Here is a 15,312-nt window from a genome sequence, read left to right as displayed (position 1 = left end):
CAGCACCCTAGAATTTAGGACTGTAAGGCATTTTGGAAATCTTCTAGTTTGGGTCCATTTTATGGATGAGAAAAATGAGGCTCAGAGATGGTACTTTAATTCAATTCAAATAACTTGCTCAGCATCACCCAGGTAACAGGGCTGGAATTTGAACCCTCTTCTTCTCACTCCCAAGCCAGGGCTGTTCTGCTTGATCATATTCGTTTTACCACCAATGGACATTTTATGGAGCATTTAGTGTCTGCAGCAAGTGTACTAGGAGTCAGGAGAGTTCTTATTTACATAAGACAAATCTCTACCTCTGGGTGCTTTATTTAATATTCCTATGCCTCAGTTTTTGTTTTGTTTTGTTGTTTTTACCTCTAAAATGGAGGTGAGGAGCGGGATATGTTGGGCTAGACACTCTCTAAGTCTCCTGCTACCTCTGAATTGATAACTTTTATCTTCATGGTCTTGTAAGTCTGCGTATTTATTTTCAATACCCTAAAGGCCATGAGGCCAACAGTTCCTCAGGAACAGAAGTAAGGGAGGTAGCCTATTCAAAGCAATTGATAAAATTTGAACTCGGGTTCCTGCTTGTGCTTGTCCTAATGTTTCAGGAGGACAGGAAATGGGGGAAGTGGGGAGAAGGGCAGGAAGGTATCCTTTCGTATTTGGCTAGTCATGACTTCCTTCCTCTACCCCATTATCTAGATCCACCCACTGTGACCCTGTCCATCCAACCCCAAACTGTGCAGGAAGGGGAGAGAGTTGTCTTCACCTGCCAGGCCACAGCGAACCCTGAAATCCAGGGCTACAGGTGATGGGAAGGGAATAAGGGCTGGGGAGGGCACTGAGTGAGAAGGAAATGGGTTCAGGGAAAAAGGCAGAACTCTGGGGAGAAGAACGTATTAGAGGGATATTGGAGAAAAGGATGGGAACAGATTCCTGAGAAAGAGGAAGAGATGGGGGTGCCCTGGGGATAGAGACACAAGCAGACAGGGATATTTACGAACATTGGGCTGGGAGGAGGGGTTGGGGTCTAGGAATCTGATCCCCCTTTTCTCATTCCTCAGATGGGCCAAGGGTGGGATTCTGATTGAAGATGCTCATGAGAGTCGCTATGAGACAAAGGTTGATTACTCCTTTTTTACGGAGCCGGTGTCCTGCGAGGTCCACAATGATGTTGGCAGCACCAATGTCAGCACACTGGTGGATGTTCACTGTAAGTATTAATGATTTGGACCAGGGTAGGGAAAATGCCGATGGCCACGTGGACCTCAGATGTGATTTGAATTCACTTTCTATATAGAAATGATCTTATAAATAGAAACATGAAAGACATAATTTATGTATATATACTTTTTTGCAGGGTGATGCCATTTGTGGTGTGGGGAAGGGAGGAAATGGTTGAGATATCTGGAAATAAATTCTAAAAAAAAGTTAAAAAAAAAAAGAAATTATTTTAGAAGGATTCAGTGGAGAGGGCAAAAGAAGCCCAACTCCAATTCCTCTCTGGCCCCTTCCCTCACTTCTCTCCTTTTCCCTACTGGGTCCAGGTTATTTGAGAGAAGTAGGGGCTAAAGAAAGAGCTGAGGGAAGCTACAAAACAATAGAATCAGGAGAAGAAAGTGAGAAGGCCAAGATAAATCAAGCTGGTTGGTGTGAGAAGGGGGGAGATAGAACCCTAACAAGTCCTTCCCTTCCACTTCAGTTGCCCCCCGGATTGTGGTTGACCCTAAACCCACGACCACAGACATCGGCTCTGATGTCACCATCACATGCGTCTGGGCTGGCAATCCTCCGCTCACCCTCACCTGGACCAAGAAGGACTCCAACATGGTAATTCCCCTTTCTGTTATCCAGCAGAGTTCAGGATTGGGGCTGTATGTGTTGGAGCAGAGGCTTCCTATCACACACCCTAAGCTTTGGTTTAAGATCGTCAGTTTTACTTGGGGGATAACGTGCTGGACTTGGAGTCAGGAAGACCCGAATTAGACCCCCACCTCAGATACTTACTAGCTGGGTGACAATGAGCAAGTGGCGTGACCACTCAAACTCATCTACACATAGAAGCAAGCATGGCACCTATTTCCTAGGTGATCAAATGAGTTGATGATGTAAAATAAAGTGCTTCAAAAAACTTAAGGAATTAGATGTGTCAGCTATTACTGAAATTTCCCATTAAAATCTGAAATGGTGAGTGTAAGGGGTGAAGCGGGGGAGAGAACCTCAGAGAGTAGCTGGGCTCTGCCAAAGGCAACAGGAGGGATGAAATGATTAGTGCCAGTGAGAGAAGATACGATAGGGGGGAAGTCTGGACTGGGGCATGTCCTGGTTGCTTCATCTCATAGTGAGGAAGATGCTAATGTCTTGGAAGAACAGAAATGAATACTAATTGGTTCTTTGGGGGAAGATGAAAATAATTGGTGTGCTTTGCCTTGGAGTAGGAAAAGTTGGAGTCTTCCATTCCATAAAAAATTTTGAAATATTGAGCCTAGTTGAAGCAAGGGTGATTTTGGTTAGATGGAAGGAAGAGTCTTTTGTCTGATAGGGTAGGAAACCCTAATGTGGACAACTGCAAGAGGCTAGGAATTCATCCAAACCAAAGAATGACAGTTGTTCCCTCTCCCAGCACTCAACTGGAATGGCATAGGGAGAGATAGCTGGTAGTCTCTAGGGCCCTCTTCCAGCTCTGGGATTCACCAGTTCCCTTTCCCACTTTCTCTCTGATGCCATGTGGAACCTTGAATTGCTCAAGGAAACCAGGCATCCTGACTCCACTCCTGAGGCTGCTCTCTCTGACCAGGTCCTAAGCAACAGTAACCAGCTTTACCTGAAGTCAGTAACACAGGCAGATGCGGGCATCTATACCTGCAGGGCCATTGTGCCTCGGATTGGTGTGGCTGAACGAGAAGTGGCACTGGTTGTAAATGGTAAGATGGATGTGGGGGGTACCCGGGAGACTGAGGCACACAGAGTGCAAATGGATCACTTCGTCCTGGTTTCTCTGTCTCCTAGGACCCCCCATCATCTCCAGTGAGGCGGTGCAATATGCTGTTCGTGGAGATGGGGGCAAAGTGGAATGTTTCATCGGGAGCACTCCAGCCCCTGACCGAATTGTGAGTCCTGGGCAGACTGGTTGGGACCTTCCCCAGGGGAAAGGGGCTCCTTTCAGCACTCCATCTCTTCCTTAATTTTCCATCACTCTCCCTCCTTTCCCCAGTGTCTCTGATACGAGCTCTCCTTGGTTCAACTTTTTATCAAGTTTACACCCTGATAGTTTCCCTTTTTTTTACTTCTGCCTTCTCCCTATTCTGTTCTCCAACCTCAACCAGCCCTCTTCTGCTTCCCCCACGCCCCTCCCCCTCACTCTGAGCCATTAATTCCTTCCGTGACCATTAACCGTCAAACCCCTCATCACATTTAATGACCATTTGGCTAACTCCAGGGCTGCACGGGGACACTTCATTACCACGGCAGCCTGGGCTGCAGGAATGATAGGCTCCCAGGGGGATGTTCTTCTGCACATCCAGGAGGATTTATCCCTGGAAAAGAGCCAGATCCCGGCCGCTAGCATAACCCCTTTCCTAGTCTCCTGTGGAGGGGAGGAGGGGATTCTAGATTCTAGAACAGACCTCCCAGCTGGGGAGCATGAAGGTGGTGGTCCTGGGGGCTACTGCTCTTGGACTGACCTGTCCTTAGAATCTAGATTGGGCTTAAAGAGCAGCTTCATTTAGAGTTGTTTACATTTTCAGTTGGGGGGGGAAGGTGAGATTGGGGTTGGCATTAGGTTAAGGCTCTGTTTGAAGTGATGCTTAATTGGGGGAAGATGAGTTTGGGGTTGGAGTTAAAGTTAGGCTTCATGGATTAGGTTGAGGCCAAGGTTAATAGAGTGAAGGTTGGTTTGCAGTAAGGGTTAATGCCAAGAGTAAGGCTGAGATTCATTTTAGGATCAGTGTTGGGGTTATGGTTAGTTGGAGGATTGTTTTGGATTTGAACCAGGATTAAATGTTGTAAGTCTCAAATAGAATGGGAATTCAGGGGGTGAGGCTCTGAAGCAGAAAAGCCTGAGGGCGCACACTTTGGATGGCCCTTGACTTGTGGCCCCCCGCCCCTTGTCATCTTCCAGGCGTGGGCCTGGAAGGAGAACTTCCTGGAGATGGGGACGCTGGAGAGGTACACTGTGGAGAGGACCAACTCGGGCAGTGGTGTACTCTCCACCCTGACCATCAACAACGTCATGGAGGCTGACTTCCAGACCCACTACAACTGCACCGCCTGGAATAGCTTTGGGCCAGGCACAGCCATTATCACACTGGAGGAGAAAGGTAGGAAGAGAAAGGGAACACCGGGAGGGGAGGGGAGGGAGACGTTGGCAGGACATACAGCAAATCTCCATCCTTCTCTGTCTTGAAATGTGACAGGAGGGTCAAAAGAGTAGTGCCAAGGGGGAGGAGGATGTGGGGAAGGTCTAGACAAGGGAATGTCCCGTCTATCTTGTCTCAAATGGAGATGAGGATTCAGGTGTTTAGAAGGACCAAAAATAAATACTAATTGGTTCTTTGGGGGAAGATAAAAATAATTGGTCAGAACCCTGAACGAGATTCTTAGAATCAAGAGAGGCAAGATTCTGAGGGGAAAAGTGATTAATTAGCACAGTACGTATCACATGTTGTTCAGTCATGTTCAGGCAGGTCTGATTTTTGTGACCCCATTTGAGGTTTTCTTGGCAAAGATACTGGAGTGGTTTGCCATTTCCTTCTCCAGCTCATTTTACAGATAAGGAAACTGAGGCAAATGGGGTTAAATGACTTGCCCAGTGTCACCCAGCTAGGAAATGTGAGGTCTGATTTGACTACTTCTTCCTGACTCTAACCCTGGCACCTCATCCACTGAGCTACCTAGCTGCCCTCTTAGTACATAACAGGTGCTAAATAAATATTTATTGATTATTGATCAAAAAGATCCCATCTTTGCCTATCAAGATCTCCTGGTTACAAAATCACAGAATTTCAATTCTACAAGAGATGTCAGTGACCATGTAGTCCAACACTGTCCTAAATTCTGTCTACTCAATACTCTACAAAGAGTCATCCAGCCATCAGCGGATGGGTATTATTCAGAGATGTTCACTATTGCTCAGACATCTAATGAGGAGGAACTTGTTTCCCAAGGTAGCTCGTACCACTTTAGGATAGAAAGTTGTTGATAACTTTTTTTATGTCAATCTAAAAAATCTACTGCCTCTTGGCAACTTTCACCCACTGCTTCTAGTTTTTTTGACCCTCTGGACCCAATAGAGAAAGTCTAATTCATCTCATATTACAGCCCTTTAGACATTTGAAAATAATTATCATATCCTCCACGAAGCTACTCTTCTCTACGTGAGATGTCCTTAGTTCCTCCAACCTGCCTTCATATGGCATGAACTCCAGGCCCCTTCTGTCCTGGTGGCAGTCCTCTCAATGAGTTTTAATGTCATGGGACAAATAGAGAGAGTTCTTACCCACAGGAAGCTTATAATCTGGTGGAGAAGATTTCATCTCTGACCCCAGGAACTCCTATTGTGAGAGAGAAAATATTATATCTCTCTTGAAAAGTCACTTACCATCACATGAAGAGACACATTGACCAGGGAAGGAGACACAGACCTATGCAGGAGTGTCCCGGTGTGGGCAATGAGAAGGGATGAATCAGGGAAGGCTTGGGGTGGGGGGGAGCAGAGGAAGGACTCATGGACAAGGTCTGAAAGGTAATGTAATTTCTAGGAAGAATAGGAATGAAGAAAAACAAAGTTTCTACATCTATTCTTAGACCTAGAAAGAAGCTGGATCTATTGGCTAATGGTTCACAAAGATTAGACGCTAGGGTTGGAGGTCAGTCAGGGTATAAGCATTTATTAAATGCTTACTCCATGCCCACATAGGAGAGGGGTGGACGGACAAACAGATATGTGTCTGGCCAAAAGAAGAGTGGTCTAGCTTTGCTGGCAGATGAAAACGAAAGGGACTAACTGATCAATTCAGGTCTAAAAACTAATACAAAAGTCTAAGTGTTAGGGCATTTTTGCTTATATTGAGCACAAATCTTCCTCTCCATTTTCCACATGTTACTCCTAGTTGGGTCTTTGAGGCAGAATCTAATCCCTATTCCAGGTCAGAGTCCTTCAAATTCTTGAAGGCTCCTGTTAGATGCCGTCTAAATCTTCTTTTCTGTAGGCTAAATATCCCTTGTTCCTTTAACCAATTCAATAAACATTTCTGGAGCCCCTACTGAAAAGAAGGAGCAGTAATTACCACTAGAGAGAGAGAGGACAAGGAATAGATCTCATCCTAACTGCATCTTCATCAGCAACTAAGACAGTGCTCTATACATAGGAGATATTCGTATGCTTTTGTTGTATCTTGTTTGACTTTAGCCAGTCTAACTCTAGTACCAAACCTAGTTTAAACTCAAACCCTAATCTTAAAGCCATATCAAAACCCAGTTCAGTTTTAGCTCAATCCTAAAATTAGTCTAAACTTTTACCTTTCCCCTAAAACTAATTCTTATATTAAGCCTTAATATAAATGGACGGTGTCAAATTTAAATAGAAATGGATCCCTGCCCAGGATACCACATATTGACTTAGAAAACCACAACTTAACATCATCTATGTTATATTATATTTTTATTTATTTTGTAAAACATTTCCTAATTGCATTTTAATTTAAACTCTTACCTAGGAGTTTGCTTGACTTGTAGGAGAAGACCACAAGTTTCACATCTCTGAAAATCCAATGCCAGTTCTAAGTTGAAACTTAATTATAATTTGAAAACTACTTGTGATAACTCCTAAAATTAGCCTTAGCCCAATTTGAGCTCTAAACTCAACTCTAAATGAAACAACTGCAACTCCAAATTTAACCCTTACTCTGATGCCAGACTGAACACTCGACACAAATATAACCCTTAGTATCGCCCCCAAACTGAACCCTCTCCCCATGTTTAGGCCTCAGCCCAATAATTAAATGAACCTTCATCCCAAATTTAACCCTTGACTCTCACCTCAGTATGACTCACCCCACTGCCCTCCCTTCCACAGAAGTCCTCCCTGTGGGCATTATTGCCGGTGCTACAATTGGCGCAGGAATCCTCCTCGTCCTCTTCTTTACTGCCCTCATCTTCTTCCTCTACAGGCGCCGAAAAGGAAGTGAGTATGGTTTCCAGGTTAACTATGGGTCCCCTCCTCAATCCTTACACTGAAACCTCCTTATCAGGATTCCTGCCCCCCACCCTATTGCCTCTGGACAAAATGGGGTCCCTGTAAAACCCCTTTCTGGGAGTGGTAGTGAGGAGGGAAAAGAACTGACATGGTTACCTTTAACTAACCGATTTTGGAGAATCATATTATTTAATTTCCATTTAATTTTTGGTTTGCTTCTCTATGTACCCTTGCTAATTATTATTTTCATTGCATTATGATCTGAAAAGGTTGCATTTATTATTTCTGCTTTTTTTGCATTTGTTTGCCATGTTTTTATGCCCTAGTACATGGTCAATCGTTGTGAATGTACCATGTGCTGCTGAAAAGAAGGTATATTCCTTTTTGTCCCTATTTATTTGACATGGTTATCATGTCCTTCCCTTTAACCCTAGGCCGAAAGGATGTGACTCTGAGGAAGCTGGACATCAAGGTGGAGACAGTGAACCGTGAGCCACTCCCCCTCCACCCTGACCGAGAGGACGATACAGCCAGTGTGTCTACGGCCACCAGAGTCATGAAGGCTATCTATTCGGTGAGGGGCGCAGGACACAATTCCCTCAACTGTTTCTCCTCCTAACTACTCCTTTACCTGACTCTAGCCCTTGTGTTTCGAAACCGCCATGCCAGGGGAATTGTGCCCCGGACAGAGTTCCCAGAAAGGACAGATGAGGCAGGTTCCCCTTTAGGCTGCCAGACCTGTGCCTCTTTGTACCCTGGGGGACATCCCACCCTTCACCCTATACCTTATTTAGGATGGTAGCCTTTTAAAGCTGGAAAGACCCTCGGATTCTTCTAACTGAACACCCTCATTTTACAGGTAAGGAAACTAAGGCTCAGGGCAGAGATGCGATTTGCCCAAGGCCATGCTCTGAGTTGGGAGCAGACCGACTCCCAGTGCTGGGCACTCACCACCACTTCATTAGCAGAAGGGAGCATTGCCCTTTGCCTTTAACTACTTAATCTCTTACTCCCATCTACTCTCCTGTCCCTGTAGTCATTTAAGGATGATGTGGATCTGAAACAGGACCTTCGCTGCGACACCATTGACACCCGAGAAGAGTATGAGATGAAGGTCTGGAGTGGGAGTCCCGGAATTGGCAGGGTCAGGGCGGTGTGGATGGGGAGGTGGTGGAATGAGGGGAACAAGGCCGATCTGTAGCTGTCAGTTTTTGTGCCTAGGGAAAGCAGCATGAGAAGTGACCAAATTCAGTTTTTACTTTAAAAAAAAAATATCACCCTTATCTTCTGTCAGTCTCCATCTGAAGACAGAAGAGTGGCAAGGAATTAAGTGACTTGCCCAGGTTACACACACCTAAGAAGTCTCTAAGCTCCAATTTGAACCCATGTCTTCCCAACAGCAGGGCTGGAGCTCTAGCTCCTGCTGGGATAGGTGCCCTACCAAAATTAACTTTTAAAGATGAGTTCATGTGAAGCTGAAGGATGGGTGGGTGGGTGAGAGTTAGGGAATCCAGGATACATTGAAGCCACTCCATTGGTGACATGAACCAGGGACAAAAAAGTATGACTCAATCAAACTTTTAATTTCAACTAGTAATTCTTTTTTTTTTCAATTTTATCTAATTGATTCAACTAGTTATTCTTTTTAAAAATTTTATTTAATTGATTCAACTAGTTATTTTTAAAACAGTTTTTATTTAATTGATTCAACTAGTTATTCTTTTTAAAAATTTTTATTTAATTGATTCAACTTGTTATTCTTTTAAAAATTTTTATTTAATTGATTCAACTAGTTGTTTTTATTTTTAATTTTATTTAATTGATTCAAATAGTCATTCTTTTTTAAATTTCATATTAATTGATTCAACTTGTTATTCTTTTGAAAAATTTTTATTTGATTCAACTAGTTATTTTTTTAAAAATTCTATTTAATTGATTCAACTAGTTATTCTTTTTAAATTTTTTTTTATTTAATTGATTCAACTAGTTATTCTTTTAAATTTTTTTATTTAATTGATTCAACTAGTTATTTTTATTTTTAATTTTATTTCATTGATTCAAATAGTCATTCTTTTTTAAATTTCATATTAATTGATTCAACTTATTATTCTTTTGAAAAATTTTTATTTGATTCAACTAGTTATTTTAAAACAAATTCTATTTAATTGATTTAACTAGTTATTCTTTTTAAAAATTTTTTTATTTCATTGATTCAACTAGTTATTCTTGCTAACTCAGTTCTAAGCTGGCTGTTTTCACCTTGCTAAAGGAACGCATCCTCAGCATCTTCTGCATTTTGGCCCCCTGGGGCAAAGCCCCAACCACCTTGGCTTAGTCAGAGAAAGGCACCAAGGGTTGTGACTGAGATATGGCAGAGGTGTTAGGAGAGGCCTGGCCAGGCCATAGAGATTGGGTGCCAAGCCTTGGAGGAGACTCTCTCCCTAACTGTTACTGTTTCTTTTCTCCCTCCTCATGGTCCAGGACCCCACCAACGGCTACTACAACGTCCGAGCGCATGAAGACCGCCCCTCTTCTCGGGCTGTCCTGTACGCTGACTACCGTGCTCCAGGCCCTGCCCGCTTTGATGCCCGCCCCTCCTCCCGTCTCTCCCATGCCAGCGGCTACGCCCAGCTCAGCACCTACAGCCGGGGTCCCGCCCCCGACTATGGCCCTGAACCCTCTGCCCCTGGCCCTCCACCCCCTGGCAGTGGCGAGCAAGCCAGCCAGCTCTCCTATGAGAACTACGAGAAGTTTGGCCCCCACCCCTTCCCCGGGGCAGCCAACTACCCCACTTACCGGCTGGGCTACCCTCAGCCTCCTCCCCCAGGGCTGGAGCGGACCCCCTATGAGGCGTACGACCCCATAGGCAAGTACGCCACAGCTACTCGCTTCTCCTACACGTCCCAACACTCAGACTATGGCCAGAGGTTCCAGCAGAGGATGCAGACTCATGTGTAGGGAGCCTGGGGTGGGCGTCTCTGCGGGGCAGAGGAGAAGGCTCTCTTGACTGTTCCCTGATATTCAGGGGCATTGCCATTTGCTTCCGTCTTGAACCTATCTTCCCCTCACCCTCAACCCCCCACCCGGCTCTCTTCCCCCTGCCGTTGGGGAGAAGAACATGTGTCTGAAACACCCCCTCTCCCAAGGATGGTGCTTCCTCCCCCGAACACTTGGGACTCTCCTGCTCTCTCCCCTCGGGAGATTCTTCTCTTCTGGTCTGTCCCCCTCCCTCCTCCTAGGCCCCCTCCCCACCACGGAGCAGGGAGAGCCACACAGTTAAGTTTTGTTCTTGGTGGGTGTCTCCGTCTGTCTGTCTTTCCACTCTCCCTACCCCTCTGGTCTCCCTTGAAGTGGGGTCTTGCTTTGGACGAAGGGGAAGGCTGAACAGGAGTGGTCAGGCTGCGGGCTAGGCGAGTTCTTCTTGGGGAGGGTGGGTGTGCCACCAAGTCAGGAGCCCCTGGTTGGGCCCCCTGTCGTTTGCCCCCACACCTCGAATTGGCTCTACTGCCATACAGAGTCTAGACGAATCCTAGTTCAAAGGCAGCCAAGTGCATCCAGAACCCCAATATCCCACGGCTGGTGCAGCTGCTGCTGCTTCGATGTTCTGTCCCCTCTCCGGGGGGGCTCGATTTCCCCAGTATCTCCCCCCCCCAGCCCCATTCCCTCTTCAGAGAGACAGCATGGTATGGTGGAAAGAGCATTCGACTGGGAGAAATAGGATCATGGGTTAAAGTGTTGCTTCGGCCTCTTCCCACCAGCAAATCCCAGGCCTGGCAGAGCACTCAGTGATTCCAGGGAGAATAGAGGAAACATCAGAAACTCCGTTCTTAATTCACCAGCAAAGGGGAACAGCGTGCTTTGGTGCAGTGTCCAGACTTGGCACCAGAGGGAGCCCCGACCTCTCTGTCTTTCCACTCCCACCCACCTCACCACCATCACCATTAGTCTCATTCCTCCCTAGCTATGCCCCGCTTTGTTTTTGTCTCTGGGTGGGAAGGGGTGCAGAAGGACAGACCGAGGGAGTGTGGAGGGCAACCAAGAGCCAGTAGACTATTTTCACAAATTTCAGGAAAAAACAAAACAAAACAAAAAACAGTGAAATGATCTCAATTAAAAAAAAAAGGAAAAAGTGCCCTCCCAAACACAGACCCCAGGAGAGAAGAGGCAGAAGCTAGCCAGAAGCCCAGATGAGCTTCTCACCCAGGAATGAGCATTTTCTGTCCCACTTCCAGTCTCTGAGCACTTTGAATACATATTTATCAGGCAGTGGAACCTGTCAAGTGGCCTGACTCACAGGCTGAGTTGCCATAACCTGGAAAAGATTGGTTAGAAGACCACTTTTCCCGAAGGAACTGCCAGTGATATCCTCAGATGGGTTTTTCTTTTAAAGTGTCTTTTCTGTTTCTTCTGGATCAGCCAGAACCTTTAGTCCACTTTCAGTGCCTTGAACATCCAACTTTTGTTGACCATCCTGTTGGCGGGAGCCAGGTGCCCCCCAACTCAAACCTCCTAGGAGGGGTGACTAGGAAGAGAGATGACTATCTAGAAATCACCGCCAGGGGAGGGTATATGTTCCTTTGGGTGGTAGATTTCTAAAAAATTAACCTCATTCCCTATCCTTTCCCCAGGGCTTCTAAATGTCAAAATCTCTCTGCCTGGGATCTATCCTTCAGTCTCTACCCTTCTAACCAAAGAGAATAGGAACTGGGGGAGTAGGCCTAGGACCATGCCCAAGCCCCCACCCCTCCAGAGGAAATTAATGGTGGGATTCATCATATTCTCTTTGGAGGGGAGAAGCAGCTAGGGGGGCCTCTTGGTCTGTTTCTCATAGACTCTCTCCCAGAATGCACCTTGCTCCTTTTTGGTGGTCACTGTTCATTAATCCTGTTCATGTTAACGAGCTACATGCTCATCAGCTACGCGCCATCAACACCCTTATGGATGGGTCTGTGGGATGACATTCACCCAACCTCTCCTGCATAAGGACAGAATTCTACTTATGAAGTAGGCTCTGACTCCAATCTACAGGTTACTCCGTTAAAACTCAAGGTTGGTGCTTGGGGCTGGTTGTATATTGGAGACACCTGATGAGCTCCAAACTTTATTTCTCCATTTAGAAGTTGACTTCCTTTGAAGTTGTTCATGGAGAAAGCTCCCTAGGAAGATTTCCTAAAGATAAAAGGTATCTAAAAACAAATCCAAATGTCAGTCATCTGTGCTAAAGCAGGGGGGAAATCCAGAGAGCTCAGGTGAGCTAAATCTGAAAATAATCAGATTGGTTGGATTTTTTTTTTAATGGAAAAACCGGAAGGTATTCCTCTTTGGCTTAAGAGTAGCCCATGATGACATGTCAAAAATATATATCCACCTGTTTCCCTTCTTTCCAGGCTGAGCTCTCATTGTTTTCTCTGTTTAACTCAAATGTTAGCCTCTTTCCCCATATGCCCTCAACCCTGGCTAGGTAATAGGAATGGAGGAGGCCCCAGGGAAGTGTGGGCTCTTGAAACCACTTGAAGAAGGTGGTTCTTTGGGTCTGAGTCAATAGGGGGTTTGTTGAACCTTGACTAAAGCCCTGAAGTGGATTTCCTAGAGGGTTTTAGATGCATATTTGCATTATCCAGCTCTAGGTTATTCATCTTAATATTTAGCCCAGGCAATTCTCCTTCCTCCTTCTTAAACATTCTGCTCCTTGTTGCCTTCACTTCCCCAAATGACTCTTTATTCTAATGATAGCCCGATAGGAAGGAAGGGAGTTTGAGGTTCTTTCCCTACATTTGAGCCCAACTACTAGAAAGGGCTTTTGAAACCTAAATCCTTCATCCTTTTCTCCATGCCTGAGGAAGATGTGATCCATACAGGCAGCCAACTTGAAGAGAGAGGAAATAACTCTTTAAGCTATATATTATGAGAGTTGATGCCATCTGTCCCCAGTGTGAAGCTGAAGGCTTGGAATAAATAAGGAAGTCAATAGGAAAATCCAGCAAAGATCCATTTCCTCTTAAGTTTTCACTGTGGGGCTTCAACTTTTGGTTTAAAATGAAATGAATTTTCAGAACATCAGGCCACCCTCATATTCGCATGCTTAAACAGAAACATTCATTCCAAACCTCAAAACAAAATTAATTTGGGATTATCCATTTGTGGTTTTTGTTTGTTTGTTTTTGAATGAACCAGTTTCATTTCTCCACTCAGAATTTAAGGATTGACTTTTGCAAAGATATCTGTAAACTAGGAAAGGATGGACAAGTACCTGTTTTTTTGGAGCTTCATTTGAGAATAGGAACAAAGGAATCAGATGTCCTCATATCCTTGAGGGATAGCAGCTCCCCCATGGGGAATAAATAAGGCTTTTAGGGTGATGAACTCTGTGTAGAAGTATCTAACTCAGGTCAAGGACCTGTCCTGGTCTGCTTTGGGGAAGGTGAAGTAAAGCAGCAGTCATCTCTCCATTAAAGAGAAGAATTGATAATAAGGAGAAAACTGGCAACAGGAGGTAAGGGAACTTTATAGCTTTTGTATAATCTTGGATCTTGAAGAGACCAATTCATTTGTGCTTTGGGTTGTGGGTGGCGTTCCCTCTGGACAAGCACCCTTTCTCTCCCAAGTTAGGTAAGGGAAGAGAAGGGTACTCTATCCTATCTTACTATATACTGTATGGAGTTCAATTTTAGCCAAGGCCTCTGTTATGCATATTAGGTCTTGTCACTATCTTATAAAATCTTGGGACCCTTTAATTCTCCTTGCCAAATCCTGGAGTGGATATGATCAAAGATAAACTAAGTACAAAATACAGTTAGGAGATGAGGGGATGCTGGATTTCATCTTTGGTTTACCACACTCCAGCCTGGGGAGGAGAAAGGGAAGGTGAATCTGTCCATTTTTCTAACCACAAGAACTGCTCTCAAGCCCAAATAAGGAAGAATTTCCTCAAGATTTTTAGGGGAGTTTTCTTCATCTTATTTCAATGTTTTGCATGGGGGAAAAGCAGAAGTGGAGATTCCAGGACACATTGTTCTGAGACCTCTTTTCCCTTACCTCTGGACTCCCTAAAGTGGCAATTAGGCAGTCTTCCAATGTGTTTAATCCGTGTAGATGTCTAAGGTGGGTCATTCAGGCTTAAAAGCTTCACTGTGGAACTAAGTGATCTAGTTTGACATCAAAAAAGACTCACAGGACCTGGATGAATCCTCATTTTGCATGTTTTCTCCCATTTTTACTAGCCATTCTAACTTGAGTCCAGTTTCCTAGCTTATGACCCTTCTAAGGGTGCCCTCTCAAAAATGTAATGTCTCTCCTCCCCTTTGCTGTGCAACCTTGGACATTGCTACACCTCTCTGTGCCTCTGCTGGCCCTTCTCTATGTATAATGGAGGGAATTGTCTAGATGATATTGATAAAGCTCCTTTCCCCAGTGAGCATTGGGGTGGGAATTATGAAGTATTGAAATGCACAGGCGTAATGTAATTTGAAAAGCTTTATTTTTGTTAAAATGTGAGAAATTCATTCCCTATCCTTCCCCATTCTTGGTTCCTTGCCTGCCTCCCCGACCCCCATGCCATAATGGTGTCCCCCACTTTTAAATATGTCTCGACAGTGTCCACTACAAGCCATTCCACCCTCTTAGGTTCCATTGGCCACAACTATATTCCTTCTAATCGACTGGGTTGAACTTTGGAATTAGCTAGGGGTTAGTTGAACTGGACTGGGAGGATTCCAGAATTTTTTTTTAAAGGGGGAGGGGGGAAATCTTGCTTCCTTGCATCACTGTGAGCGAGCTCCGGGTCCTATCCCTGGAGAAAAAATTGCTGCAGAGAAGTCACAGGCCATACTGGGCAGTCTTGGTACGAACCTGCCCTTAAAAATAATAATAACAGTAATAATAATAATCACCTGCATATAGCTGTTAATCATTCTTTGCTCACCTCCTGACTTTTCTCTGGGCCCTTTCATTGGCTCTATTTCAGGAGGTGCTGATGTGCTGTGGCCCTCCCAATAGAATCAATGCACTGTGGACACTACCCACTCCCCCTTCCCCTAAATACTTTACACATCTGGAGATTTCTTAATGCCACGCACCCAGAATTCACCTTCACTTAGAGAGGGGGCGGTCTAGCTCCTGACACAAAT

General features: G+C 44.9%; 1 protein-coding gene across 5 annotated transcripts in view; it reads left to right on the top strand.

The window, feature by feature from the left end:
• The window catches only part of KIRREL1 (kirre like nephrin family adhesion molecule 1), a 156,962-nt gene extending 145,670 nt beyond the window's left edge, over positions 1 to 11,292 (top strand). For 2 of the 5 annotated variants that reach the window (XM_056816189.1, XM_056816193.1), the window contains 10 exons: positions 694 to 799; positions 1,056 to 1,204; positions 1,694 to 1,821; positions 2,741 to 2,915; positions 3,001 to 3,101; positions 4,112 to 4,310; positions 7,067 to 7,174; positions 7,621 to 7,760; positions 8,223 to 8,330; positions 9,668 to 11,292. In XM_056816189.1, coding sequence (XP_056672167.1) covers positions 694 to 799; positions 1,056 to 1,204; positions 1,694 to 1,821; positions 2,741 to 2,915; positions 3,001 to 3,101; positions 4,112 to 4,310; positions 7,067 to 7,174; positions 7,621 to 7,760; positions 8,223 to 8,330; positions 9,668 to 10,144 — 1,691 coding nt within the window. In that variant the 3' untranslated portion in view covers positions 10,145 to 11,292. The remainder of the gene's footprint in view (positions 1 to 693; positions 800 to 1,055; positions 1,205 to 1,693; positions 1,822 to 2,740; positions 2,916 to 3,000; positions 3,102 to 4,111; positions 4,311 to 7,066; positions 7,175 to 7,620; positions 7,761 to 8,222; positions 8,331 to 9,667) is intronic. The other 3 variants (XM_056816190.1, XM_056816191.1, XM_056816192.1) reach the window with 3 other exon arrangements.
• Positions 11,293 to 15,312: the final 4,020 nt, after the last annotated feature.

Source organism: Monodelphis domestica, chromosome 2 (genome assembly GCF_027887165.1).
Source record: "Monodelphis domestica isolate mMonDom1 chromosome 2, mMonDom1.pri, whole genome shotgun sequence".
NCBI lineage: Eukaryota > Metazoa > Chordata > Mammalia > Didelphimorphia > Didelphidae > Monodelphis > Monodelphis domestica.
This window is presented reverse-complemented; position numbering and strand designations above follow the sequence as displayed.